The 27230-nt window shown below is 37.1% G+C and overlaps 1 protein-coding gene across 1 annotated transcript in view; it reads left to right on the plus strand.

Moving 5' to 3' along the window:
• LOC113110951 (spermatogenesis-associated protein 16-like) overlaps window positions 1-27230 on the plus strand; it is a 41390-nt gene that overhangs the window by 9888 nt on the left and 4272 nt on the right. The window contains exons 3-9 of the mRNA XM_026275264.1: window positions 401-490; window positions 10426-10510; window positions 13145-13292; window positions 16100-16249; window positions 17942-18054; window positions 21390-21554; window positions 23967-24050. Of these exons, the coding sequence (XP_026131049.1) occupies window positions 401-490; window positions 10426-10510; window positions 13145-13292; window positions 16100-16249; window positions 17942-18054; window positions 21390-21554; window positions 23967-24050 (835 nt within the window). The remainder of the gene's footprint in view (window positions 1-400; window positions 491-10425; window positions 10511-13144; window positions 13293-16099; window positions 16250-17941; window positions 18055-21389; window positions 21555-23966; window positions 24051-27230) is intronic.

The following is a 27230-nucleotide window of genomic DNA, read 5'->3' on the forward strand; positions in this document are numbered from 1 at the left end:
GACGTATGTTTTTGGTGGTTGTTTGCGGTTGCATTCCTGATTGATTGACATCGCTGTTGTTGCTTCATGCATTTTTCGACATGATGCGAATCAAACTTCAAACTCCACTCTTGCTGATTGATGCATATTATATTACTTTATTTCTAAATTCTGTTTCATCGTTATTCAGAATACCCCATCCATCTCATGCAATTTAAATGACTTAAAAAAGGAATATCAATCTGATTTTTTTTTTTTTTAAACTAATAGACATCAGTGTCTTCAATGTTTTATTTATTTTTTTATTTTTTTTATTAATCCCATTATGGGCCATGATTGATCTCTCTCATGTAGTCTGGTTACAAATTGTTCCAAGAAACATGATTTTACATTTTCCCATCTCTCTCCTCTCGATTTGCAGGAGCATCCAGCTAAACCCCATCTGTTTTCAGAACCACCTTCGACAAGCCATGGTGTATCGACTGCTAGGAAACCCCTGTGAGGCAGCGAGGTAAAATTGGCATTAATGGAGGGCTCAGAAAGGGTATTTTCTTCGAAATGAAGACAGATTCAGTAGGAGAAAAGCTCCCAGTCATTTAGACAAACCCCGCAAACACATGTCTGCCCAGTGGTTCGTTACATCTCCCTCTGTTCTGTCGGCCTGTGCTGGAAAAATATGTTCTTGGCGATACATAAATACTGGCAGTTGGAAGAAGACAATTAGAGCTACAGTTACATCCACTCCCGCCACTGCTGACTGACATCTTTCCCTTGTTGCCTCCCCATTTCTAATGTTCCATATGTGTTTTAATGATACGGCTACCAAATGCCTATGTTCCACCATTGGTCTTTTAGAGATGACAGCTACCATTAGTTATTGGACGGTGGTGGAATAAATCATGTAGAAGCATCAGTTGCGCCAAATGCCATGGCCAACTGGTGGCTGCTGGGGCCATTTATCGCGAGAAAGTCATATTCTGTTTGATCATTATCAAGCCACATTAACCCAGTTGAAATAGATTAGAGCAAGAAACGGGTACTTTGGTGTCTTTCTCGCACTTGTTCTTGCTTTCCTCCCCCTCCCACATTTGAGTTTCTGCAAGCAGAAATAGATCAACTCCGCCACCGTGCCTACAAATTTAGTGCCACTGCCCCAGTGGTGGAAGAGATGTTTTCTGGTAACATTTGGTGTATGTCGCACTTGTAGTGATCTGATTCACTCTTTATGCTCTTTCTTTGTAGTAGGTGTGTATTCGGTCTGGCTAGCTTTGCTTACAATTACTTAAGTTCAATTAAGAAAGATTGTTCTTACTTTGAGTGGTCCCCAAAAATATTTGAACAACTATTATTTAACTTTATTTATTATATTAGAAAAAAAAGAACTGTATAAATATCGGTTTTATTTTATAGTATTTACAAATATAATTTATTTTTGTGATGGCAAAGCTAACTTTTAAATCGTTACTCCAGTCTAGGATTTTAGAGGAATAGAAAGTTAAAAAGAAGAGCATTTATTTCAAGACGAAATCTAAAAAATGTTAAACTTACATAAAACACACACACACTTTTTACTAATATATATATATTTATATATATATATACACACACACACACACACAAGCTTGACAACTCATGATGTTCGCACAAAATTCATATGTGGTTAAGACTCAGTGCACACAGACTGGCATCTTATTCAAATCTTCACATTCCCATCAAATGAATCTCTGCTGACATTGCTCAGTACAGTCTACTCCTGAAAACTCCATGCTATATTAAAGCGGAGTCAAAGTGCAGTTTGTCAGAGCACAATGCATGGTTGTGCATTTCAAAGAAGCAAGCATGCCACTGAAGCTGGCGCCACTCTTTAACCTAATCACATCCTCTCTCCAGCAAATACTGCTCAGCCATTTGAGCTCTTTAAGAGGAAAATGCATCTATGTTTTGAAGTTAACATGCCAGTAAATTTCACAGAATCAATAGCTCTCCAGCACAAAGAAACCAAATTATTCTCCACATTTTCATCATTGTACTATTTTCTTCCTCATTTTGGTAATGGTTGCTTATATATACTATCATCCATGACTCCTTTATTGAGATAATTTCTTTGTTTATATATATATATGTTTCATTTCTATAGGCAGTATCAAAGTCAGATGTCAACGTGCACAATCAGAAAGCATTAAAAACAGTAACAGCCTCTACAGGAAATATGTGCATATAGATTATAGATTCACCTCGCCTTGCAATCTTAACCAAAGGAAGAGTGAGTGACACATCAAGATATTGAACTCGAGAACGGAAATTATTCTAGAAGGCAATATCATTCCGTTTGTGCAGGAGACAAGCTTTCTCAATGCAGAAATAAAATTAACAGTGTAACCTTTGCTCTTGATGGATCCTGGCAGAATTTGCTTTAGGAGAGTGGTATCCAATGCTCACAGCGAGAGTCAGTACAACAGTAAACACTCCTAAATGCGCCGTCAGCATTTAACATGGGGAAAAAAAATTAACCTTATGGCTCATTTCCAGAAGTCAGGTTTGTTTTGCAGTTGTCTTTAAGTTGTTGTGCAGAATCTGACTGAACATTTAAGGGCGTTTATGTAACTATACGGCATTTTAGCGACTTTCAGAAAATTTACTCTATCAGAAAAACACACCTTTTCACCTTAACTTGTTTATTTGAATACTTACGGTGTCCACTGGTGGACATACAAGCGTTATCTCTCTCTCTCTCGCTTTCTCTCTCTTGTTCTGCAAAAAAAAAGTTTGTGAGGATTTGGAGCTCCTGCTGTGGTCTCGAGGTCATGTCTGGATCAGAGTTACTTTGTGATGGTTTTGACATTGAATGCGTTTTCTGTCAATAGCACCATATCTAGTGATTTGAGTATTACAGCTTGCCACTTTAAAAGACTGAATAAGAATGTTTACTCAAGCACCTCTGACAGCTCTCTGGTTAGCCAAGTTGCCCCATTCTCCATGAAAAGTGCATTTGTGGGTGAATGACTTTGGACAGCCAAATTAGTCCATTTTTGGCTATTATGAGGCCAGATGCGTACCGTCAGAGGGGCCGCTGACAGAGCCATCAGTCTTGAATGGGAGGTGTGCATGAAGAAGGAAGCTCAGTGAGCTAACGTTCTCTGCCAGCCACATTTACAGCAATGACATCTTTGCTCCTACATTAAAGTGATGACGCTTATCGCTCTCAAACAAGGTCAGTTGTGGAAGCTCTTTACTCAATACACACAGCAGTGAGAGACACTTCAGTGCTTAATCACAATAATGTTACACACACACGTGGTTTATTAAAGTTGGCTGTTATAGCATGTTTGTGAAGCACTTAGACAGCATAGTTGATTCCTCAAAAGTTAAGCAGCAATATACAGCAATGCTCAGGAAAGCAAACTGTAGTGGTACTGTACCATAACATTTATCAGTCAGTAGCACAGATTTTATTTAAATAAATGTATTGGTAGCTATTGGGTACTATATATATATATATATATATATATATATATATATATATATATATATATATATATATATATCACTTGATATTAAATAATTAATTGCTTATTTGGCCATATTTAGATTAATCTTTCCATCATCTCACTCAAAGATGAAATAATAATACGATATAAAAGTTATAAGTTAAGAAATAATAAGTTAACATTATTTATATTTTTAGTGGGTTATTTTTAACGTGAAGAGTTGAAATTTTAAGGTTAAGGTTAAATAGTTCATATCAAATAATTCAAACTCTATTGTATTATTGTTATCATTCTATAAAAGTATGTGTGTGTGTGTGTAAACTATAATAGATTTATATTTATTCTTTATACTATATTCTTTTTTAGATATACATTTATGTATTTATGTAATAATACATAATGTGTTATTTAATAAGGGCCATTTATTAGACTATTATTTAACATACCATTTATTACATATAATATTACATATAATATTCTCTATTTATATAGAATATTAGATAGATAGATAATTATATATGGAATAATATATCAAATACATGTAATTTTATTTCATTTTAAGTAACTCATTAACTATTAGATAACTTCTTAACTGATATGCATCACATGCATGCTTTGATGAGAAGAATCCCACAATGCATCGCATCAACCACATTCAATTAATTAAATTCCAAAAAAGAAAATAATAATAATAATAATTAAAAAAAATGGTTATATTTCATTAAAAATACACTGTTTACCAAAGAGTATCTCAAATGTTGGACCCACTTTAAATTAAGTGGCCTTAACTACTATGCATTTACATTTTAATTAATAATTTAGTACAATGTACTTATTGTGTACATGTATATTTTACATTATACTTTTTTTTTAAACTACATGTAATTACATCTGTATTTTATTTCTGTAATTACATTTATAATTACACTGTTGACCCATTCTTTACACCTTAACCCATCCTTAAACTTACCCATACCTCCAACCCTCTCCCTAACCTTACCCTTATACCACCTCAATGGCAGCAAAAGTGTTTTACAATACAATATGAACACAATAAGTACATTGTACTTATTTTTTTATGTAAGTACGTAGTATATATATATATATAATTACCTCTAGTAAGCATAACATTTTAGTATATTATATTAAAACAACTATTAATAATAAGTTGCAGTAGTGAAAAACTGGATCAAATCAATATTGCTTTGTCCTCTTGTGGAACACTTACTTCACCTTTTGTACTTGATTTTCTCACAATTTCCAAAGACAATGCTGCTGAGGTGGTGTCAGCCACTTAGCCTAAATGTGAAAGCAATCACGCAGTCCATTTCACTTCCTACTGTATGTAGGCAGTAGAAAGCAAGGCTAGGTTTTAGAACATTCTGTCCTGATGTAAATTTTGTTTGTTTGGCTGTTTTTTGAGAAGGAGGGGGGATGCGAAGTGCATAAACAATCTGATTTGTCAAGCTTGGACAGGAGGTATGAGAGGAATGGGAGAGCAGTGAACCAAACCTCACGCCGCGGAGCCAAGAATGTGCTAAGTGCTGACGCCATAGAAAAACAATGCAGATTGCCTGATGCCAATCTTCAGTTTTTGCCTAACCGTGTGAATTAGGGGACATGCTGCTATTCAGAAGCAAAATACTCCTGCATATTTTAGCGCTGCTGTTCAGCAGGAATGTGGCCTTCTAAAAGCTCAGCGTTCTCATGGAGTAACTGTTAGAACACAAAGGTGCTCACAAACTATCGCCCCGGGTGCCAGGGCACACAGCGGCCAGTCAGACAGGCCGTGCCCGTTTGCCGAGGGCAACAACTGGGTCTTTGCCCCACAACACTTCTCACTTTTAAGGATGTAATAGTCTGTCAGAGTTGTAGGCCTCACATTGCAGCCCTAATGGCAGGTTTATCTCTGTAGCAGCTGCCAAGGGCCTCTGCTGCCAGACTTGTTATTATCTTGATATGAAGTGCCCTGCTTAGAAACCTCTCACTCGCTTTCCATCCTTTTATACCCGTTTCTTTGCTTTCATTTTTTTGTATCCCTTTGGCATACATCTTATTGTTTGACACCCCCGTGTGGCCAAAGCCAGTGAAATAACAAGGACTTTGAAATTACCTCGACTCCCGGCCTACACACTGAATGTAACTTTGTCATCGATGCCTGCTAGTGGACATAAAAGTGATTTATGTGACAGGCACAAACATTGACAGCTGGGAAGGAAAGCAGGGCTACATGCAGAGTTTGAGAATGCAATGCACTACAGTACACTGCTTTTATATATATCTATATAGGTTTTTACAAAAGCTTGTGAACTGAACTGAAGTCTGATCGGGTCATTTCTGCTTTGAAATTTCATGATATTTGTGTTAATATACTGTAGTACTTTGTCATGTATACCCTCACAGCTTCAAATACACCTGTGACACAAAAACTATAAATTCTAATATTATACTGGATATAGTTTAGCATTATTATTATTATTATTTTTAATACTCCTATTCTTCATTTTATTTTTGATAAATTATTTCCTTTCAACTTCCTGTCATGGACAGACATAGGGGTGGGTGATATGAACAAAATAATAATTTTATTTCATGGTAATGATATATATATATATGTGTATATATATATATATATATATATATATATATTAAAATTCTGCTTTAAATACGACATCACGTGAGCATGAAACTGCGATACATATGATAGTTAAAATTTTTTATCAAAATCATGTTTTTTGATTGGAGTAACGATGCTGACAAATTCACAGGACTAAACTATATTTCAGAATATTTTAAATAGAAATAATCTTAAATTGTAATATTTTCACAATATTACAGTTTTTACTGTTCTGTACTTTTTATCAAATAAATGCAGCATTGGTGTTACCATTTTTTGTTCCTTGATGCTGCAGTAAATTTTTTCTGCCGCTTTTTTTGGATTTTTGCCTTTATTTGGACAGGACAGGACGAAAGAGAGAGAGAGAGAGAGAGAGAGAAGAGACATGAATGGGAAAGGACCACAAGCCTATAGATTTGACTGCGGGTCGTCCTGGAGCACAACCATGCTATGTTTCGAAGCGCTACTCAAAAGGCTTTCTGCTCTATTGCAACCTTTTTTTAAGCTATAGAGTTTAAAGGTCCCTCATCAAAGAAATGGCGATAGTTCTTAGTCCTATTACCTCAGACGCTAGTGAGAGCGATTAAATGGTTAACACACAAATCCATCATGCTTCTTTTCAAAGCAAAAGGATGGTTTCATGCGTTGATCGCATGACAGGGTTTAAATGGCATTTAAAGGGCGATCCAGGCCTGTTCTGGGGGAGAGAAAGATAAGTGCTGCTTGTGCTCTGTTATAATGACACACACACACACACACTAGCATCCAGTTTCTGTGTCGGGTCTCTAGTCAAGCTCACTATGCCGCCCAGCGTACACATACAGAGACAAAAACAATTAGCATTTAATTTGATGCTTGGCTAAGAAAACAAGGGATGAGTGACACACCATGTCTCGGCTCTCATCCGAAAATCGTCCCATTTCAAAAAGAGAAAGCGGCGTTACACACCAGGAACTCCTCTCAGACCGAGCGCCATCGCGCCACAGGAATCGGCTCATCCACCGGCACACAACAGTGCGTGACTACTGCTTCAAAGCTGCAAATGTGGCACCTGAACAGATGCAGGAGTAGAAACACTTAACCAGCCCTGCTGCGTCCTTAACTGTAAATGCCATGTTTACCCACAACAACATTTCAACCCCTGAGGGGACAAGTAGGCACTGTGGTTAATTATTTGTAAACATTTAATTGGCATTTACACTCGAGAGAATTGCTCCGTTCACCCCAGCAGGACACTTGCACATCCTCATCAAGCATTAATCAAGCAAGCTAAATGAGGCCTCCCCATGATTCCCGGCTCAGTGCAATCGAGACAGGGGGTGATGCTGGATTCTTATTCAGTGATGGCTGGAAGAAAGTGAAACGACATGTTAACTGACATCACAAAGATTTTGACTATGTCTCAATAACACACTATGCTTAATTTTTGGCAGAAATTCAATTCAATTCAAGTTTATTTGTATAGCGCTTTTTACAATAAAAATCATTACAAAGCAACTTTACACAAAATTACGTTTCAACAATATGTATTAGTAGCTTATAATTGGTGACTGTCAGCTTATGTGCATATGACAGGATTTTTCAGAAAAATTTATACAAGACGTAGTCAACCAGACGATGAACATTTTTAACAGCAATTATTATATGATGCAATCACACTTGTAGCAATATTTGTTAGTTCTGTATGTTGTTTCAGAGTTAGCATCATCTGAGGTCCTCTGAGGGTCAGCATCATCTCTTCTCAGGTGTTCTGGATCCAGACTGGAGCTTGTGTAAATCCCGTGGCAAAAAAAGAGAAACAATTAGAGACATCATTAGCGTAGCTGCTGTTTCAACAAAGTAAAATGAATTAGTTTAACCAAAGATAAAGAATGTGCATTTGATCAGAAGCAACTGCAGTCACAAATTATTCGAATGCTTGGCGAAAGAGATGCGTTTTTAATCTAGATTTAAACAGAGAGAGTGTGTCTGAACCTGAAGAAATCCTGGACGACACTTCATTGCATACTATCTTTTAATTCCTTGTGCTCAACTTGACCTTTCACTTCCCATTTTTTCTATGTACTAGAATTACTCCATCTTTAATCCATCCATAATTAAAAAAATCCAGTTCATTTGCTTCAATGGAAATGGGAGGTCAAGTGCATATTTTGGTTATTATTGCAATGTAAAAATAACGGTGTTGTTGTTTTTTTTTTTTACTATTATTATTTTCAAATGTTTATTCCTGTGATTGCAAAGCTGATTTTATTTTTGTTAATTTTTTGGTCATTTTTGATCAATTTCATGCATCCATCCTCAGTAATAAGTATTAATTTATTTCAAAAACAAATACCATACCAAACTTTAGACTATACTGCAAGACACCAGCACTGTAAAAAAAAAAATTTAAATTATTTGACCCAAGATGTGGATCAGACAGAAACATATCTTCTAGTCTCTGCAGATGAGCCAGATCTTGGGTCATTAGATGACAAGCACAGTAGCTGTTTCATAGAACAAAATCAAATCTAGAATCTCTTCACTCAACCACCCTCAAATATGTAAAGAGGTCCATAGATCTAAAAAAAAAAAAAGATGAAGCATTGTAAACACATTGATCAGACTATACTGGTGACAACTAATAGAATTCTCACTTGGGGTTATTAATACATTAAAAGATCAGAACCAGACTAATTGCAATTACACTGATTAGGGTAAAGATCAAAATTGGACTAATTACAAGGGTTATCGTCAGGTCATCTGTACACATTGACTCTAGTTGGAGATAAGCTCTCTTGAGGAGCCCAAAGAGCAGAATACACAAACTCAAATTTCACAGCATTCTCAATTCAGATTTCATTTATATCATGGGAGAAAAACAAGAGTCTTGGTTTAATTTCTGCCATTATATAATAAAAGTGCATGTTAATTTGGCCTAGTGAAATGTGCCATTCTAAAAACAAGTCATTTGATTCAACCAGGCCAGATAATTTAATCATCTTAGTTTATCAAAATGTGTTCCAGGAAATAGTGCCTAATACAATCCAAGTTATGTACTTTCCAGTGCATTCATGAATTTGGAGATTATATTTCATAGCACAAGGTGATGAGCAAGGTAATATTTCATCCTTAACGCTACTCTGCAGTTTTTTAACGTCTCCGGAGTTTTGCATGCAACGCGTTACTGCATCATCAATTTGAAGTTCAAACATGCATATGCATGTCACCTGATGCTCTCTACTGACACTTTTAAAAGCCTGAACTTCACTGTATGACTTTTCTAATACTTCTATGTCCTTGCCTAAGCAAAAAGACTTTGTATATCGAGTTTCTTAAACAATATGACACCAACAGTGTAATTATAAACAGGAGAATATGAACATGCAGAATAAGTACTGCAATATGGCATGACAAGACTGCTATTGTTTCAAATAATCACAGCCATAAATGATATTCAGACCAATGGTTTTATACAAGTTAAATAAACATGTAAGATTTACATATAGTACTGCCAGTTAGTTTATGTATTTAAGCATACTGAAATGTTCACTCATAAAGTCAGTCACTTGTTGTCACCTACTGGCATAAGTAACAAAAACGTAACACCACATTTACTTCATTTCATTATTTGATAGAAATGCATGTCTTTTTGAATAAGCGTCTAAAAAGAACTCCATATCAGCAACTATGACTTCATTTTATTTTTAATTTCATTATTTAAAATAATGTGTATGCATTAACAGAATTTGTTATTAAATGTATATTGTGACAAACTATGTAGAATATTCTCGTTTAGAACATTTGTCATAGAAATAACGTATTTTGTTTAACTTAATGGATACTTTACTAACTTGTTATACAGTATGCACTGTATTCTTCCTTCTGTTTTTTAATAAAATGATCTGAAACTATATGCAAAGATGAATATTTCATCTAATCTCATTGTCACATGACCCTCGCAAATTGAAGGTAATTACATGCATATGGCTTCTACTCATCATATCGGAGATAAATGTGGTTATTTGGCCTTGTTATATAAAGATTTGTCACCACAGGTCTATTTTACACTTTCACATCTCCCAAGTTTGATGATGTGATGCACACACATGAATATTATTAGCACAACGCTGTCACGTTGAGAAAGAATACATGCAAGAGAGAGAAATTTGTGCCGGTGACCACATGAGTCAGCCTGAAGCAAGCGCTTTGACTGTATCGAGAGACACCGCACGGCGTGTGCATGTGTGTCTGTCGAGTGAATTCCCTTATTGAGTATGTGCCATGTATGCCACTAGATGATGTAACATCTTGATTGAAAGTTATCTGATACTGTCCACCTGTTTCTGTCCTTGTCATTAGGGCCGCCATGATTGCTGACTACATTTACTGGCTGTCAGGAGGCAACAACCGGCACATAAGCAAGCTCATCAAACTGTATTGGCAGGTGAGGACGGATGGGCTGCACAGCGCCCAATCAAAAGCTCAATGAATGATTATTGCTTAAAAGAGTGCCGACTGCTGTAGATCTATGCGTATTAATCACAAAACATTCATGTGTAAAACATCAGCGCCTTTGACCTGAAGGAACACTATTTAGTTTGGTAGTTCAGTGTTGTGTAACGCTCCTCTGATACTGGCTTCACACTCATTATTCCTAGTTTATCCTTTCAGTTAAATCTGCGATGTGTATTCACTCTTTAAAAAAATTCCAAGATGGTGGAAACATTCATACTAATATAAGTGCTCTTAGCCCAGGCTACCTCTCTTATCCGAACTCAAGGGAAAAGCACTTTTTTCTCATTTACAGCATATAAAATTAATGCATTTTGACCTCATTAAAGTGGGTTGTATCTGCAACGTCTCATAATTTGCATTTGCTTGAAGTGACTTGAGTGTAGGACAACTCTCAGTGTACATCAAGCCCACTCCTTTTTCATTTATGTATATTTTTCTATCCATTTTCATCCTACATGGACTGCAGTTCAACTCATGTGTTTGTTTTGATGGCCCACAGTAAGGGTGAGCTTTTTCATCTTCTCCAACCTGCCCTGAGAATTTTTTTTGTCCTACTGAAAGGTTTTCGTGTACAATAGTAACGCATGCACCACTGCTGCCACAGAAATATTCTGTTTTGACCCATCTGAATGAAGAGAAGAGCATCTTTTTGTATATATTTGTGTCCTCTGGGGAAGAATAAAGTGTAATGATACACAGCAACACTTTTATCAGTGTTCCCTATGTAGAAAAGGGCAACATCCTGCAGATGTTAGTGCTGTAAATTCAAAAGAGAAAGACTAAACAAGATGTACCTTAAGTGAAAGGTGTCTTATCTTCGCTTTCGTCAGTGGTGTTTCATGGTCAGACAGAATAAATCGTTTCACAGAACTCAAACAGATCACCATGGGTTCAAGACTCAGGTTATTTATAGTTTACTTTTATAAATCATGCTTTCAAAGTTTGCCATTAAACATTTTTTGTCAGTATTGTTAATATTTATATTTTAGTGTTAGCCCTAAACTGCCTACAAATCCGTTCTGGCTGTCTGATACACACTTGGTATAAAAAGTCAGCCTAATTTATCTATGTTGATAAATGCTAGGTGTTTGTTCACCTGTTGATGGTCACTTCCTGTCTTGGTTAGAATAACTAAAACTATTAAAAACGTGATTTTTTTTTTTACATATTGGGACATTTTAAACTTAAAATAAACTATAAAAAATTTTGAAAAAAAGCTGGCAACTAATTGAAGAGCTAAAGTCACTACAACTGACGTAACACGACACATAACATAAGTAAGGGATAATGTACATCCAGCCGGCTGTTCTCTCAGAATAAACCCCGACAATGTGATCAGGATCCCGACGTGAAGCTGCTTGACACGAGGAAATAATTAGACGCAAAATATTGATTTGAGTTGAAATATTTGAACGCAAAGCTTCCGTGAAGACTGCAGTTGCGAGCAAGCAGCAAATTCAAACTAGACGGTCATTTAAGGGAAACGGTCCAGTCAAACCACTTATTACGCAACATTTCACCACAAAAATAATTAAGGCAATAAAATAATTAAGACGAAAATGTTTTAAAACCTTACCAGTTTGTTAGTTCTCTTATAATCCACTACAGCGTACAAAACAGTCGTAGCAAAATGGCAGCAAATGCGTTTGAATGAAACGAGAATACCAGGATGATGTCATTAAATAATTGTTCACCATTTTGAATCGAGTTTTAATATTTTATCAGCTAAAAAAATGCAAAGCTTCCACCAAGAACAAATTGTTCAAGTAAGAATTTAATTTAATTTTTATTTTTAATAGTACAGCGCTGACTGCTGTTACCCGGATGTGCCGGTGTTATTATTTTTTTAACAGTTGCTATCTAGGGATAACATACCTCGGAATGTCGCGACTGAACAATCACAATCAAGTATTCCACAGAGCCGTGTAATAACATAACATAACATTAGAGTTAGTTAAATGTAAATAGAAATATTTAACACAAATAAAATTGGCAAAAGTATAAATCACTAAAACGTATTAAAAAAGTATTAATAAATTAAATATTTTTAAATAATACAATAGCATATACATAATATTAAAATAAAAACTGACAAGACTGTATATATATACACACATACACGTACGTGCACACACACATACACAAACATAATTACAAGAGGTCAATACAGTCTTGTTAAGTTTTATTTTGGTGTTCTGCTTATTATAGTAATATGTTATTATTTTAGTCATATTATATTCTGACAGGAGGTGGCTGATTACCTCAAACAGTCACACACCAAAGGCTTGAATAAGAAATAAATCATAACTCCAAATAAGATCTGGCACAGCCCTGATTTAATCATGCCTATGTTTTAAAAGTATAATTATATTTTACTTTGAAATGATCAAAACCACATGCCATCTAATAGAAGTGCCAGAGAAAAAATATAAAAGCTAAATTATAATCTGTAAATATAATAATAAAATCACATTGTGCATTTCAGTAACTCTTAAGTATTTATGACCTAATTACATGTAAATGAACAATAAAACAAATCTCTTTCTGTTTCCCTTCCACACAGGGGCTCCTGGAGGCAGCGCTTACAATGGAGAAGACTTTCTCATTCGTGTTCACTCCCTGGTCTGGAGAATCATCCTCGAACGTCACAGAGAAAATTGAGGAGGCCTTCCGGAAGCTTCATCCAGCCTTCACAGACTACATCTTTACTGGTATGAGGAAATCAAGACACTCCACATTAACCATCTGCTTATTTAAAAGTGAGAAGAATGAAAGACCTCCCACAATGAAGCACTCAAGAAGCTTTCAGGTTCACAGGCATTAGATTGTGTCTGACTAATAGTTACAGCTTTGTCTAAGGCAGGTGTTGCCCTAGCAACAGGTCGTGAATTAGTGTAGCTTGTGTCGTGCAGAGATGTAAGGTAGCTCTCTTTGTTGTTCAAACACTGAGGACTGGGCTGCTCACATAGGCAGGTCAAGAGCACACCTTCATGTTTCAATTAGCCTGCTCTGTTTTTACACACCCCCACTGTGCACAAATATATAATCCAGCACTCAGCTTGTATATGTTATCGAAATCCTAACCTTAGACCTGAATTACTTCAAATTACACACTTTGCAGCAATTTACCCAACCATTTACACAGTACTACTCAATGCATGATTATACAGTACCTGTGAGTGGATTGTATGTGTGTTTGGTGAGATGAGTTGTTCATTTCATTTGTAAGTTAATGTAGCCTTACAGAGACTGTCAGCAGAGGTCATTGCATTGAAAGGCATGTAAAGCGCATGTGTGAAGGGAATTGGTCAAAAGGTGTATGGGACGGTCAGAATTATAATTGTAGTTTTGAAACGAATTACTGAGTTTGTTTCAGAATGAATCAGTTTATTTGAATGAAAAGGTTGAATGAGTGATTCAATGATTCACACATTAAGTTTTTGTTTCAGTAATTCACCCCTAAACACAGTTGCCTGTTTTGTTCCTAAATGAAGTATATTTGAGAAAATCTTTGGAGTAAATGATGTATGAGCTAATTCATAAAGTTGCTCACGTTTTTGAATGAATCAGTTGAATTAATGACTCAGACAGCAATACAATAGACAATAAGTTGCAGGAGATTTCTATTTATTACAACCAAAGAGAAGGTCATGGGTATTAAATAACCATAATCTCAGATTATGCATTTATTCTGGACTAATTAATTGTGAAAGAACAGCTATTTGAAGGCTTTTTTCTTTCAAAGCAATGCTCAAAAGATACAAACTAGTGACGCAAATGTAATGCTTTCCCCTGCTCGGATCAAACAATTCAAAGACGCCTCACGGAGACAGTGGAAAAAAACATGCCTAAGAGCATTCCACTTTATTGAAAGTTAAAACGTAGATTCACCATGAAAATTTCGGAACATCCTGACACAGCAGGGTGTCTGTCCCCAGGACAGAATCTTGTGATGCATTCACACCGCAGCACACACACTCTTCAGAACTGTCCACGAAAACCTGGATATGATGAAAGCTGTATATTGTAAGAAATAGCCCAGTTAAAAAGAAAATTCTGTCATCATTTACTCACCATCATTTCTTTTGAAGCCGCTGATTTCTTTCTTCCATAGACCACAAAATGAGATGTTAACCTGGTTGTTCATGTTAAAAATGGTGCAAACAATGAAAGTTAAGGGTTAGTAGGGAATGTAAAGCTAAAAAAAAGCTTGCTATATTAAAAGAGAAGCAGTGTGATCATACTTGAAAAATGTCTCTTTTTGAAATACATGTATGAAAGAAAGGGCATAAAGGATTGAAACAACATGAGAGTAAGTGTCAGTTTTATTTTAAGGCTATAATGCTGAGTCGTTTTCTGAAATATAGTCAAAAGACAACTGTAAAGACAAACCTTTTCAGCAGAGATGATGATGCAATCTGTTTTATACAGCACAAATTTCATGGAGTAGTCCTCCCCTGCTGTGCTCTATGTCTACATTCTCATTCCTCAGGGATGTTGTTTTTTTTTTTTTTTTACCATGTATCTTCTCTTTTTTAACAAATTAAATTAGCATAATGTTCAGCGTTGTGGAGAAATAATCTGCCATGACATAAATGTGTGACACTGAAAGACACGTTGAATTTAAATGTAGGACCCTAGAGGAGAACAGTCACTCATCACAGGGTAGTCAACATCCGTGTCACTTCAGCACTCTGCATAACCGGCTCTGAAAAAAAGAGTTGCCGTCCTTGTCTTTGACTATGTACTGCCTTCAGCCATCTGTTGATGCAATCTCTTTGAAAGAAATGTACAGATTGCATCAAAATAGAAGATAATGTGTCTTTTAGCATCGCATCAACTAAATCAAATTAACATTGATTAAATCTCTGTATATGTGATCTATTACAGTGCTGTTGATATGTGGCCACCCAATGCAGTATCAAAATTGTTCAATGTACAAATGTAAACAAACGTTAAACCAAGCATTTATCATATTTCCATCAACTGCATAAGCCTGACATGCAAAACTAGACTTTTACATTTTCTACAAAAAAAAAAATGTGAATGATGCTTCCCATGCAAAACCACCATCACTGAGATGTTAAAGTGTTGAAGGTGGTTGCCAAACATTGTTATGTTGTTGCTAACATGTTCTGAGTGGCTTTTAATGCGTTGCTCCCTAGTTTCTAGGGTGTTCCAAGTGGTTTCTGAGCAGGGTTGTGAAACATTTAGAATTGATTTAGCTGCTTTTCAACTGGCCACACCCCACAGGAAGCGGATTTGAAATGACACACACACACACAAAAATTTTGTATCCAACTATATTTGAATAAAATAAAAATAAACAGGTGAAGCACTGTAGTAAATTAACTTCAACATATATCTGTCTATTACATATGTAATCTAGAGCCAGACAGATACCCAGACATGTGACATGTAGAACGATGGATTGAACAATACTCAAATAGAGACAGACAAATAATTGTCTGTTTAAGATGATTCAAAAAAATTGTGGCCGTTCTTCATCTCTGTCTAGACCCGTGTGGAGGTCATCTGTTGCCCCAGACAACAGACTGGAGTCAGCCTTCATCCACACAGAGTTACTTCCTCACCCTTGGCTTCAGAACGAGAAATGATGGAGACTTCCTACATAAACTTCTCCACAGGAGGTGTCCCACATTCACAGGTTGGTGTGGGCTCTATATTGGGGGGAAGGGAGTTTATAATCTGCACCCACAGAACACAAACGGAAGATTTTAGCACTGCATGTTCATGGTGTTGAGATGAAGGCTCTCAGAGTATGCTGAACAGGAAATGGGGTAATCACAATACGCATTTGACATCACACATTCCCCTGCAGGGTGAAATCGTTAGGAGCTCTCAGAGTGTACTCTCTTGTGAAAGAACATGAGCAAGTATGCGCAAACCTCAGGCAAGCTAAATGGATCACAAAGCTTGCGGCGTAAAATACGCAGTGCAAATAGACCTCTCAATCCTCACAACCATTACAATGACAAAGATGTTTTAATACAATCCCTGAGGGATCTTTTCTATTCCAGTCACACTTTTTCACCACAATGACTTTGTTAGGTCAACAAAAAAATGAATTATCTAGTAGTGAGTGAAAATTAGTCCAATTGAAATCGAGGGCTAACGCTGTGTCATATGTTAAATGTACAAATTTACCAACTGACCTCCAAGGTCGCACAATCATTGTCTTTCAAGAATGAGAAATTGCTATTAACTCAGCTCTTTTCTGTTCTGTTTAAGCAGACAAGAGATTACAGGGGCCAATCAATGAATTGACATCAGTGGCATAAAAATTCTCAGTTAACCTTGGTTCGTGCGAAGCTGGAGAGGCAAATATGACATGGATGTCAGATATACTGCCGTTAGCCAGCCTGTACCATAGAGCAGGAGAGGTCGGCAGAGCTCAGACTGTATTTGTGAACGATCTCTATTAAAGAGGAAGAAAATCTATGGCATTTGTGTAATGTCTCAAAGGTACAGCCAATGTATGGGTCATTATGTTAATCAATCAAGATGCGGTTCGAACTTCTTATGCAAAGGTACTAATATTGCATGATCAGCCTCACATTTTCAACTCGTCATAATATTATGTACAGTGCACCGAGGTTGTTCTGTATGCTGCAGATGTGTTTACCTACAGCATCAATATATACTATGAATAACAGTGTTAGGATATACCACTATTGCAGGCAAACATGCATTGCATAGACAGTAAAATAACACAAACCCATATGGTTCCAGGCCCTGAAATCGCTGCAATGGGGGGCCGTAGGGGAGATTTTTGTGGCTAATGGCCCCAGGATTCAGTCCCACCTTTTCCCCCACATGCAATACTCTCTACTATCATGCATAATATTATAATTAGTTGATGAAAATTCACATTTTCTCAATGGGTGGTAGTGTGTTCAGCATTATGGCAACTAAACTCTTGAACTCACTCCCTCTGAGCCTTCATAAAACCTCCACCGCCTCCAATTCTTCTCTCATTATTACCTGCCAAACCAATTGTTTTTGATTTTTGTGCCTTATTAAACAATTTCCAGCTTTGGAAAAGAAAAAGGTTAAAAAAAAAACTCTAAACTCTAAACTAAACTATATCTATAGTTCTGTCTGTCTGTCATTATAAGGTGTCTAACATATCAGTCCATCTATCTAGCTATCGTTCTGTCTATCTATCTATCTATCTATCTATCCATGAATCGATCCATTGTTCTATCCATTGTTGTCTTTCTGTCTAATGTTCTATCTGTCTATCAGTGTGTTTGTCCCCTACTGTAAATGATAAAATAAGCAATTTGTAAGACTTACTGAACATGTACACACTGTTGGTCTGACTTTTTTTTCACAGGGCAGAGATCTCCATTCACTCCTCCCAGCTATAGAGACCTAGAAATGATGTTTGAGATGCAAGGAAAGAAGATCCTGCCAGTTCTGGATTTCATTAAGTGCACCAAGCTAAGTGTGGGTATATGTTCTTGCAAATTGTGTGATGCTTAATGAATGTCCAACAGTATGTTTCGAAGTATTATATGCTATTAGTTACAGTTTTTCTTAGTTGCTTTGGTGCATTTCTCATATCAGAAATGAAATGATCAAAACTACTTGTTCAACCTCCACATCATCTAGTCAACTTGTGCACATCAAAAAATTAGTTTTTCATTCTTTTGAACAAGTTGCGAGTGCTTTGGTACAGCTGTACCTTTGAAATGGATATATGGCATAAATAAGCCTCCTTGTCAACAATGACACAATGACTTTTCTTTCTACTGGCACTGACATGTTCATTGACATAAATACTATTAAGAGATAAATGAAAGATTTTGATTAAGTTACAGGCTTTTGCATATAATCCATTGTGTGGTGCTGTTTGTACGAATTGTTTTGAGAGATGCACATACTTCTTTGCAAATATTAAGGAGGATTCGAGAAATGCACCAAAGCGACTGAGGAAAAACTGTAAAGAGATGAAAATGAAAATTCTATCATCGTTTAGTCACCTTAATGTCATTCCAAAAATAGTCAGTCTGATCATTTAGAAAAGTTCAGTCATCCACACAATTTAATATATTATTCATGTCTACAGCACGAACTGTGCAAAAAGAGTTACATTCCGAAGGTTAACATATTGGCTTAGGACTTTGTTCAAATCACTTATGGACAATAGTGCTAGTGATGCTTCCTGTAGCCAACACTCCTAATTATATACACTTGCTAGGCCATCAGTGACTAACAAGCCCTCACTGTCAGTACCCCTGGCACATCCCACTAATAATTGCAATCTTTCTCCAATCTCACAATGGACTACGGGAGACACAAACATGCCCCCAGATGAAGTTTTCATTTCATTTGGAGGTTGAACTCTCAGGGCGTTTATTTCAGAGGACAGTGATTGAATTAGAGCAGCAACGGCAAATGTTTGATTGGCCCAGACACGACGCTAAATTACATTAGTCAGTTATTCTCCAGCCGAGCACAGCCATCAGCTCTCGATTAAAACACAGAGTTGATTTCTTCTCCACTATGATGAAATCTGTGGCAACACATTCATTCTCAGAATGAAGAACTCAACCTGTCAAGCAGTGCAGCTGATTTCAGTACTGGAGCTGCACACACCCTCCTTTGCTGAGTCACAGAATCATACAAACATATTAATTATTAAGTACTGTACATAAATATTAAATTATCCCTAGGCATTTTAGAATGGATTTCACATATCAACGTTTCCGAAATGACAGCTCCACTGCATCCATGTCCAAACATAAAGAATATGTGTTCATAAAATATTAGAAAATTAACTCTATTTAAATATATATATATAATAAAGATTTTTTTATAAATCAGTTACTGTATTTTTACATTAACAGAGTTATTTCTAAATTTGAATATACATTAGCTAAAGCCATTACATATATACAGCATATCCATTACTTATTTTTTTTACAACAATATAAATATTAAATATTATAGCTAATAAAAACATTAAATAAAATTTATATTCTTTTTTAAAAACAATTAAAAGAAAAAACTATTTAGAATTTTTTTTATTTTATTTAAGAAAAAAACAAAACAAAACAACAAAACAAAGACACTGTTCTTGCTTTCCTTTTTCTCTAACCATCTCACTGTCTCCCTTGCTTGGCTTATGGAAAGTAAACAGTGCAGCGTGATGAAAAAATGCCCAAAAGCACCGAGACAGTACTGGTGAAAAATGATGCATGCTGGGAGATGTGTGTTGGTAATAAAAATGACCATAAAGTGGATGAATGTCACTGGAGAGTAACTGAGCTCACACAAAATAAAAGGAGTCTAGAAAGGCATAGAGTGGAGCATCATTTAGACAAGCGACCTCGACAGGCCAAAAACGGTCCACAGGGGAAAGCGGTTGAGATACGACCTTGGGAAGGGGGGTGGAGTTAAGCGTACTACAAAATAGCAGAAGAATAGCAGTTTTTCAACTTGACTTCTAACATTTTGTAGCCTTTTGTCAAATTTCAGCATCAGAAGAATGTGTGTAACACAAAGATGCCAAAAGGTATTTGACAAAATGAATCATCAGGGAACATAGCGTTGCTTTTGTAGCACTGCAGCGGCGTGTGCGAAACGGCTCTGAGGGACTCTTTGGCACTGGGAGCTGTCAGTTTTAAACAAAAACGCCGTATGCTGACACTTTTTAAAAGTGTTTGTTCTTCTTCCTTGTATTGTTACTCTCTGTGGAAAAGGTCAGCGTCCCTTTTTCAATTTTTAATGACTTAATTTACATACAGCGCAGTTCAGGGCATCTAGGAAACATAACAGAAATACACGTGTACACACACCACCGAATAACAACACATTCAGTTGCTACAAACACTCCTGTGACATTATCTGTGGTGGATTCATGTAGAAGTCAAAGCTGCCATTGGCATTTGTTGAGAGTTGCGTTGAAGCCCTAACTCGAAAAGTGTGTGTTGCCTTGCTATTGTTTGAGCAACTACTGTATGTATTTTCGCAAGGATTGGTGGACTTGTTCGGTTTCACGTTCTCTGTGAAAAAATTAATAAACAAAAATTATTTACTATTTATTAAAAATTATTGAATATGCATTTGTAGGCATTCCCTTTCAGACTTAAAATTTATGGGAGGCGAGAGTAAAATCACATCATGCTATGCGATTTACTAACGTTTGCACTCGTCAAATTTCTGCTATTTAACTGGCAGAAAAAGTAAAAGTGAGTGAAGTGACATACAGCCGAGTATGGTGATCCATAATCAGAATTCGTGCTCTGCATTTAACCCATCCGAAGTGCACACACACACCATGAACACACACCCGGAGCAGTGGGCAGCCATTTATGCTGCGGCGCCCGGGGAGCAGCTGGGGTTCAGTGCCTTGCTCAAGGGCACCTCAGTCGTGGTACTGCCAGACCAGACTTGAACACACAACATTAGGGTTAGGAGTCAAACTCTTTAACCACTAGGCCACAACTTCCCCAAATGTCTTAAAGCAGGCAGGAATTTGCGCTGCTCTTGATAGATTGCACTGGTCATTATGGAAATGATCTGGCTTCATCTGTGTTCTTTAATGTGCACATTGTTAGTTAATCACACGCAGAAATTTCCCCTCCCATCTGCGCTTTTATGGAATTGTGCTCTAACACTAATTAAACTGAGATGCTGCCAGACTGAGACGGTCTGCTCAAACAAGCAGACTGCAATTCCATTTAGTGCCACTAGTGGCACAGAGAATTATAGAATGTCCCTTTATATCAACGTTTATATGCAGTGTATAAATGAACATGTGTTTGATGTGTGTCTAGGTGGGATTTTCCCAAGGATCTGGACTCATAGAGCGTCTGCAGTATGCTAGTGTCCTAGGACAACTTAATAGGTTCAGAGAACATATGCATGTACTGCAGTACACACTGGCTGAGCTGGCGGTCGCACCCTACCTGCAGGACATCAGTCCTTCTGATTCAGAGCTGGTGAGGCCGTTACTTATCTTCTTCTCCGCTCACTTTATTAAATAATGTTTCTCTTCCATGGAATACAAAGGGAGAGAGAAAAAACGTACATGATTCTATTTTCATAGAAGCTCCGTCAATGAAAAACAAGAATCGTAAAAGATCTAAAAAGTGGTTAGTTTGCATTCAGTATGCACTTGTACAGTATGTGTATGTCACATCTTCAATGTATAATTCTTTTAAAATAAATAAAGCAGCATAGGCGTTCTGCTATTAATAACTCCTTTTGTTTTCCATGAAAGAAAAAGTGATCAGAGTTTCATGTGTTTGTGTATTCTCATGGCAGAAAGTCCTGTAGCACATTTCTGGATGCAGATTTCCACTTTTCTCTTGTGCTTTTTAATGTCATTTGATGAAAGAAAAAAGTTACATGGAAACAAAGCTATTCTCCTCATCTCCAACTTCAAACGAATGTTCCTCCAAAAGGCATTTAAAATATGCAGATAAAGCGCTGCACAGGGCCAAGCTTCCTCTCCGAGTACAGGTGGAGGAAGCAGGCAGCTGGAATGAGACGGGGTGGTGATCCCTGGAGTCTGCATGCACTGAAAAATACAAGAATGAAACGTAATCAAAGGATTACAAACATTATCTATCAGTTTCCAATCAGTCTGAAGTGGGAATTTAGTCTAAATGCACATTTACATAGAGATAATTCCTTTATTTTCTTTTTTTTGCGGTTTAAGATTTCCCCTCGCAGTAAAAAGGCTGAGCTACTTATGCAGATCTGTTGATGGCACTGGGCCATCCTAAACACACTTAACACTGATCTGAGAGCATTTTGGATGGTAACAGCTCTCACTGAGCTCTAAACAATCTATCTATATAGACCATCTTTCTTCATTGGCACACACTAAGAAAAGTCTGTAAAATATGCCAATATGTAGGCTACTGTTAATATAAATACTTTTTTCATTTTGGTTTTCCACAGGTGTTTTACCTGTATTTTGAATTATTAGTTAAAAATTATTTCATTTGTTTTATTAATCTTAAGTTGAGTGATCCCAATAGTTTTTGCCATATTTTTTTTTCTCTTTTACAATTACATATTAAAAATGGGCTGCATACTTATGAGATAAATATCTATTTTAAAAAGAAATTAAAGATCTGTTTTTGTGGGGCTATAAGAAAATCACTAAGATCAAGCAATAGACCTCATTGGTCTTACTTTGAGAGAGTGTTGATGCAATCAAGTAATATCGCACCAAGAGCAGAACCAGGCCAGCTTATTTTAATAAAGGCCTGAATTATGCACGGCAATAAAACAGCTCAGCTGTGAATATTTATGAGACTGAAAGAGAAACTAGCACCGACAAAGAAGACAACTGCTTTTGTGCGTGCAGATATAGAATTGACAGAACTGAAGAGAGAAAATGAGCGAGAAAAAAGAAAGAATAGAAGAAGGAGGTGGCATAAATCTCATTCTGGCATAAAGTGCTGAAGCACCATAATTGCCTCTTTACTAGATTAGCGCTCCACACTGGTGAGATTAGCCCAGATCAATAGAGTCTGATGTATGCGAGATTGCGACCAAATCTGCCATGAATGGAGAGCCACGGGGCGTTCAATTAGCGTGATGTTTGCATGGGCACCATATAACACCTCGCAGAATCATACTGACAAATTACAAAGACCTAAATGAGTACTTAAATAGAAATCTACAATAGAGAAGCACACATCTCTGTTCATTGACAGAAGCTCTATAAATAAGATGAAAGTATATACTGTAGCTTTTTTTTTTTGTCATCTTGGTGAATACGGATTAAGGGCCACATGCTGCTTCTGGAAATGTTATGTACTTACATTCATGAACAGAAATAAGAGTGTAGAGAGCGGTTATGTGAAAAAAGTGCTGTGACTCGACTCTCTATATACTGTATAGCACACAAAGGCAGTATACCCTTTGCTGCTCTATATATATACTTAAACAGCACTTGGTAAAAGCAGGTGACCAACCACTTCCATCCAGTTTGAATCGCATGTGCCAAGATCCTATTAATCGTCACTCCAACCCTAATCAAATTTAATCCAGTTACATAGTGTCTCTTTCACTCTCTAGCTTCCCCTTCCTTCTCTCTCAGCGTGCAGCATGTACATTCCCATCTGTTTTGCCCTGTGATGGACGAGGGTTGTTCCTCAATTTGTCCACATTGTTTCAATTTCTAACCACCAGCCTTGTAAAAACCCAAGACCACCCCCTCCCTCTCTCCACCATCCAAAGGGGAACAAGAAGAAAGTCCTCATTATATGAGGGATGACTTATAAAAATCAGCTGCCAACAAATGATTTTTTAATTAGCTTTGAAGGTGCAGTGTTTTGAAAAGTTATGGCGTTTGTGTGAACTGAGCTGTGATAATCTTTATCTGCTCCTGGCAGCTGCTGGCTCTAATGGCAGACACCATGGACACCCTTGAAGGCAAGCGGCCTGATCAGGAACGTGTGTGGAATGCAATGCAAAAGGTAAATAGACAGCAAAAGGGAAAAGGACAATGACGGCGTGTGTAGATGGGGCACAAATGCCACTCAGTGCCCACACACACCATTGTTCCATACACTCCTCAGAATTCAAAAAAGACATTTGATACACTAAATCATAAGGGGTAAAATTCATTTTCCGAGGTGGTCTTCAGGGGCTGCAGAGACTTCTTGGCAGAACTGTCATTTTTATTATGGCAAACCAAGTCATGAGAATTTCTAAATGAAACTTTTGGTGTGGGCAGTTCTTTAATACTAATTGTTCTTTAAATGTTTTTCCCCTGTTAATTAGTCTAGTTTGAGTTCTTCAAATTGCAACTGAGAGAAGGAAATTGAGCCAGGACCCTGGCAAGAACAGAATTAAGCCCCAGAATCATGATTCATATTTTATAAAACACACTGAGTCTTTGAAATGTTGTTGTGAAGCACAATGGAAACTATTGGCAGTGTTTGCTAGCCTGTTTACCACCTTGTGCCTCAATGAATTCAATCTACCTCCCACCCTTGTGGAAGCCTGACCAGAATGGAGACTTTCAAAGGGAAGTTTGAGGAAACTTTGAAGGCTAAAGAGTATTATATATATATATATATATATATATATATATATATATATATATATATATATATATTTCAAGTCAGTTTCTCTCAGGTGTTTGTATGCGTGTTGAAATCTGTAGTTATTGAGTGGAATCTGTAGGTTTAAATAAATGCTAGTGTTTACATTAGCTGCTTGTTTGTTAATTTAGCTGGTTCCCTGTGGTTAAATGTTAAAAACTTGATTAAATGTTGCCAATGTTGCCTTGGCTGAACAAAAAGATATAAAAAATACCAGATTCGAGCCATGAATCAAGAGCACTGATTATGGTGATTCAAAACTACCCAGTGCTGTTATTGTGATCTAAAACGGATAAAAATTACTTTGGGTAAGTGAAATAAGCTGAAATAAAGAAAGATATAAATATTATATGAACATTTTTTAAAAAGTGCTAAAATTACTAAAACAAAAAACTGAAATAACTAAAAATTAAAGGTAAATAGAAACTTTAAAGGGGTCATAGGATGCTACATGTACTTTTCCTTTAAGTAGTTTGAATTGAAACGTGTTTTGGCAGTGTGTGTACACAACCACCCTATAATCCACTCAGTGTTTTTTGTTGTTGTTGTTGTTTTATCTATTAAAATCTGTACCCCTTTATCAAATCGATAAAGGGGTATTTGTGACGTCACTCAGACAGGCCCCTCCCACCATAGTTTGATTGACAGTGGCGTTTCAGCACCTGCCCTGATTGAGCTGTCATCAATCCGCCATTGTTTCTTCTGCCAGAGCAGATGTAGACAAGAGTGTCTCTGAGGCGATTGAGGTGTTTTGTTGTTGGATGTAATAATGAACGTAGTAGTCGTCAGTTACTCCCAAAATGTGAGCTGCTGAAGCTGCAGTGGATTACATTTGTTTCTGAAGTGAATACGCCCTCGATCTACCTAAATGCGTCTATTTGGCACCGATCATTTGAGATCCATCTTTACCAACAGAAGAAGTGAGTATAAGGTTTTTTTAAAGGGGGGGTGAAATGCTATTTCATGCATACTGAGTTTTTTACACTGTTAAAGAGTTGGATTCCCATGCTAAACATGGACAAAGTTTCAAAAATTAAGTTTTTTCTGTTCCAAAAATACTCCTTCCGGTTTGTCACAAGTTTCGGAAAGTTTTTTTCGAGTATGGCTCTGTGTGACGTTAGATGGAGCAGAATTTCCTTATATGGGTCCTAAGTGCACTTCTGCCGGAAGAGCGCGCGCTCTCGTATAGCAGAGCACGGAGAGCACAGACATTCACTGATGAATGTCGCGAAATGTCACAAAAGAAGTGTGTTTTTGGTTGCCAGGGCAAGACAACCCTGCACTGAAACTTCAACTAAAAACAAACTAATATACAACAAATCTAAATGTATAATAAACAACTCTTAAATTTGTAAATACATTTTGTAAAAATTATATGAATACTACTAGTACCGCATTTTTCGGGCTATAAGTCGCACCTGAATATAAGTCGCATCGGTCCAAAAATACGTCATGATGAGGAAAAAAACATAAGTCACACTGGACTATAATTCCCATTTATTTAGAACCAAGAGAAAACATTACCGTCTACAGCCGCGAGAGGGCGCTCTATGTCTTCAATGTAGACTACAGGAGCACAGAGCAGCATAGAGCGCACTCTCGCGTCTGTAGACGGTAATGTTTTATATTGGCTCATTTCTCTTGGTTCATGTCATATAAAATGTCAGACAAATCATACAAAATCGTACGAGTGAGGTCGTACGAAGTCATACGAATTAGCCACCTCGTAAGATACGTACGAATTTGTCATGAGATATCGTTAAGAGACTCCATGACCTCAAACATGGGTCTCAGAAAAAGGACACAGGAACAGGGTTGTTTCAGAGGTTATTAACCATGTTTCATTTTAGTAGAGTGGAGGATGTTGTTTTCAGGCCAGTGGGGTTATGGGTCAGACTGGAAAGGGAGTGTGTTGTCTGGACTTCGGTGGTGATGAATTATGCTGAGAAAGAAATGATGACACTCACACAGTCAAAGACAGTGCATCAGCGGGTCACTCGCTCTCAGCCACAGCAGCGCCTGTCGCCGGGGGTTATTGATGGACCCTTATTAATCACTCCATCAGCTGCCCGCACCTCAGAGCTGCTCTGATTACATCACACGGTCCTGCTCAAACACACACTCTACTTTAAAGCTCACACTCTCTCCTGTGGACATGACCTTTCACTCCAGATCTGTCTCATGCATCATCCGGCCAGCATTAGGGACAAAGGGAGTGAGGGAGGAAGAAGAGGGCAATGGCCAGAGATGAGGCCCATCCTGCAACCGATGATGTTTAAATACTAAAACCAGGGGCAGGGGAAAGACATTTCTGGCACAGCCGTGTAATTGCTCAAGGGCACAACCTTTGGAAAGACAGCTGGTTTGGAAGAAGGTTGCAATTGGGTATTTTCTTTACGAGATGAAAGATAGTGCTCTGTAAAAGCACCAAGCCATATTTCCACACACTTAAAGTCATCACACCCTCATTCCATCATTATTGTGGGTGTTGTATTTTCTGTTTTGTGGAGCATGTGGTCTTCTGCTTCATTCTCCCAATTTAGCAGTACG

The sequence above is a fragment of the Carassius auratus genome, chromosome 11 (assembly GCF_003368295.1).
Source record: "Carassius auratus strain Wakin chromosome 11, ASM336829v1, whole genome shotgun sequence".
Classification (NCBI taxonomy): domain Eukaryota; kingdom Metazoa; phylum Chordata; class Actinopteri; order Cypriniformes; family Cyprinidae; genus Carassius; species Carassius auratus.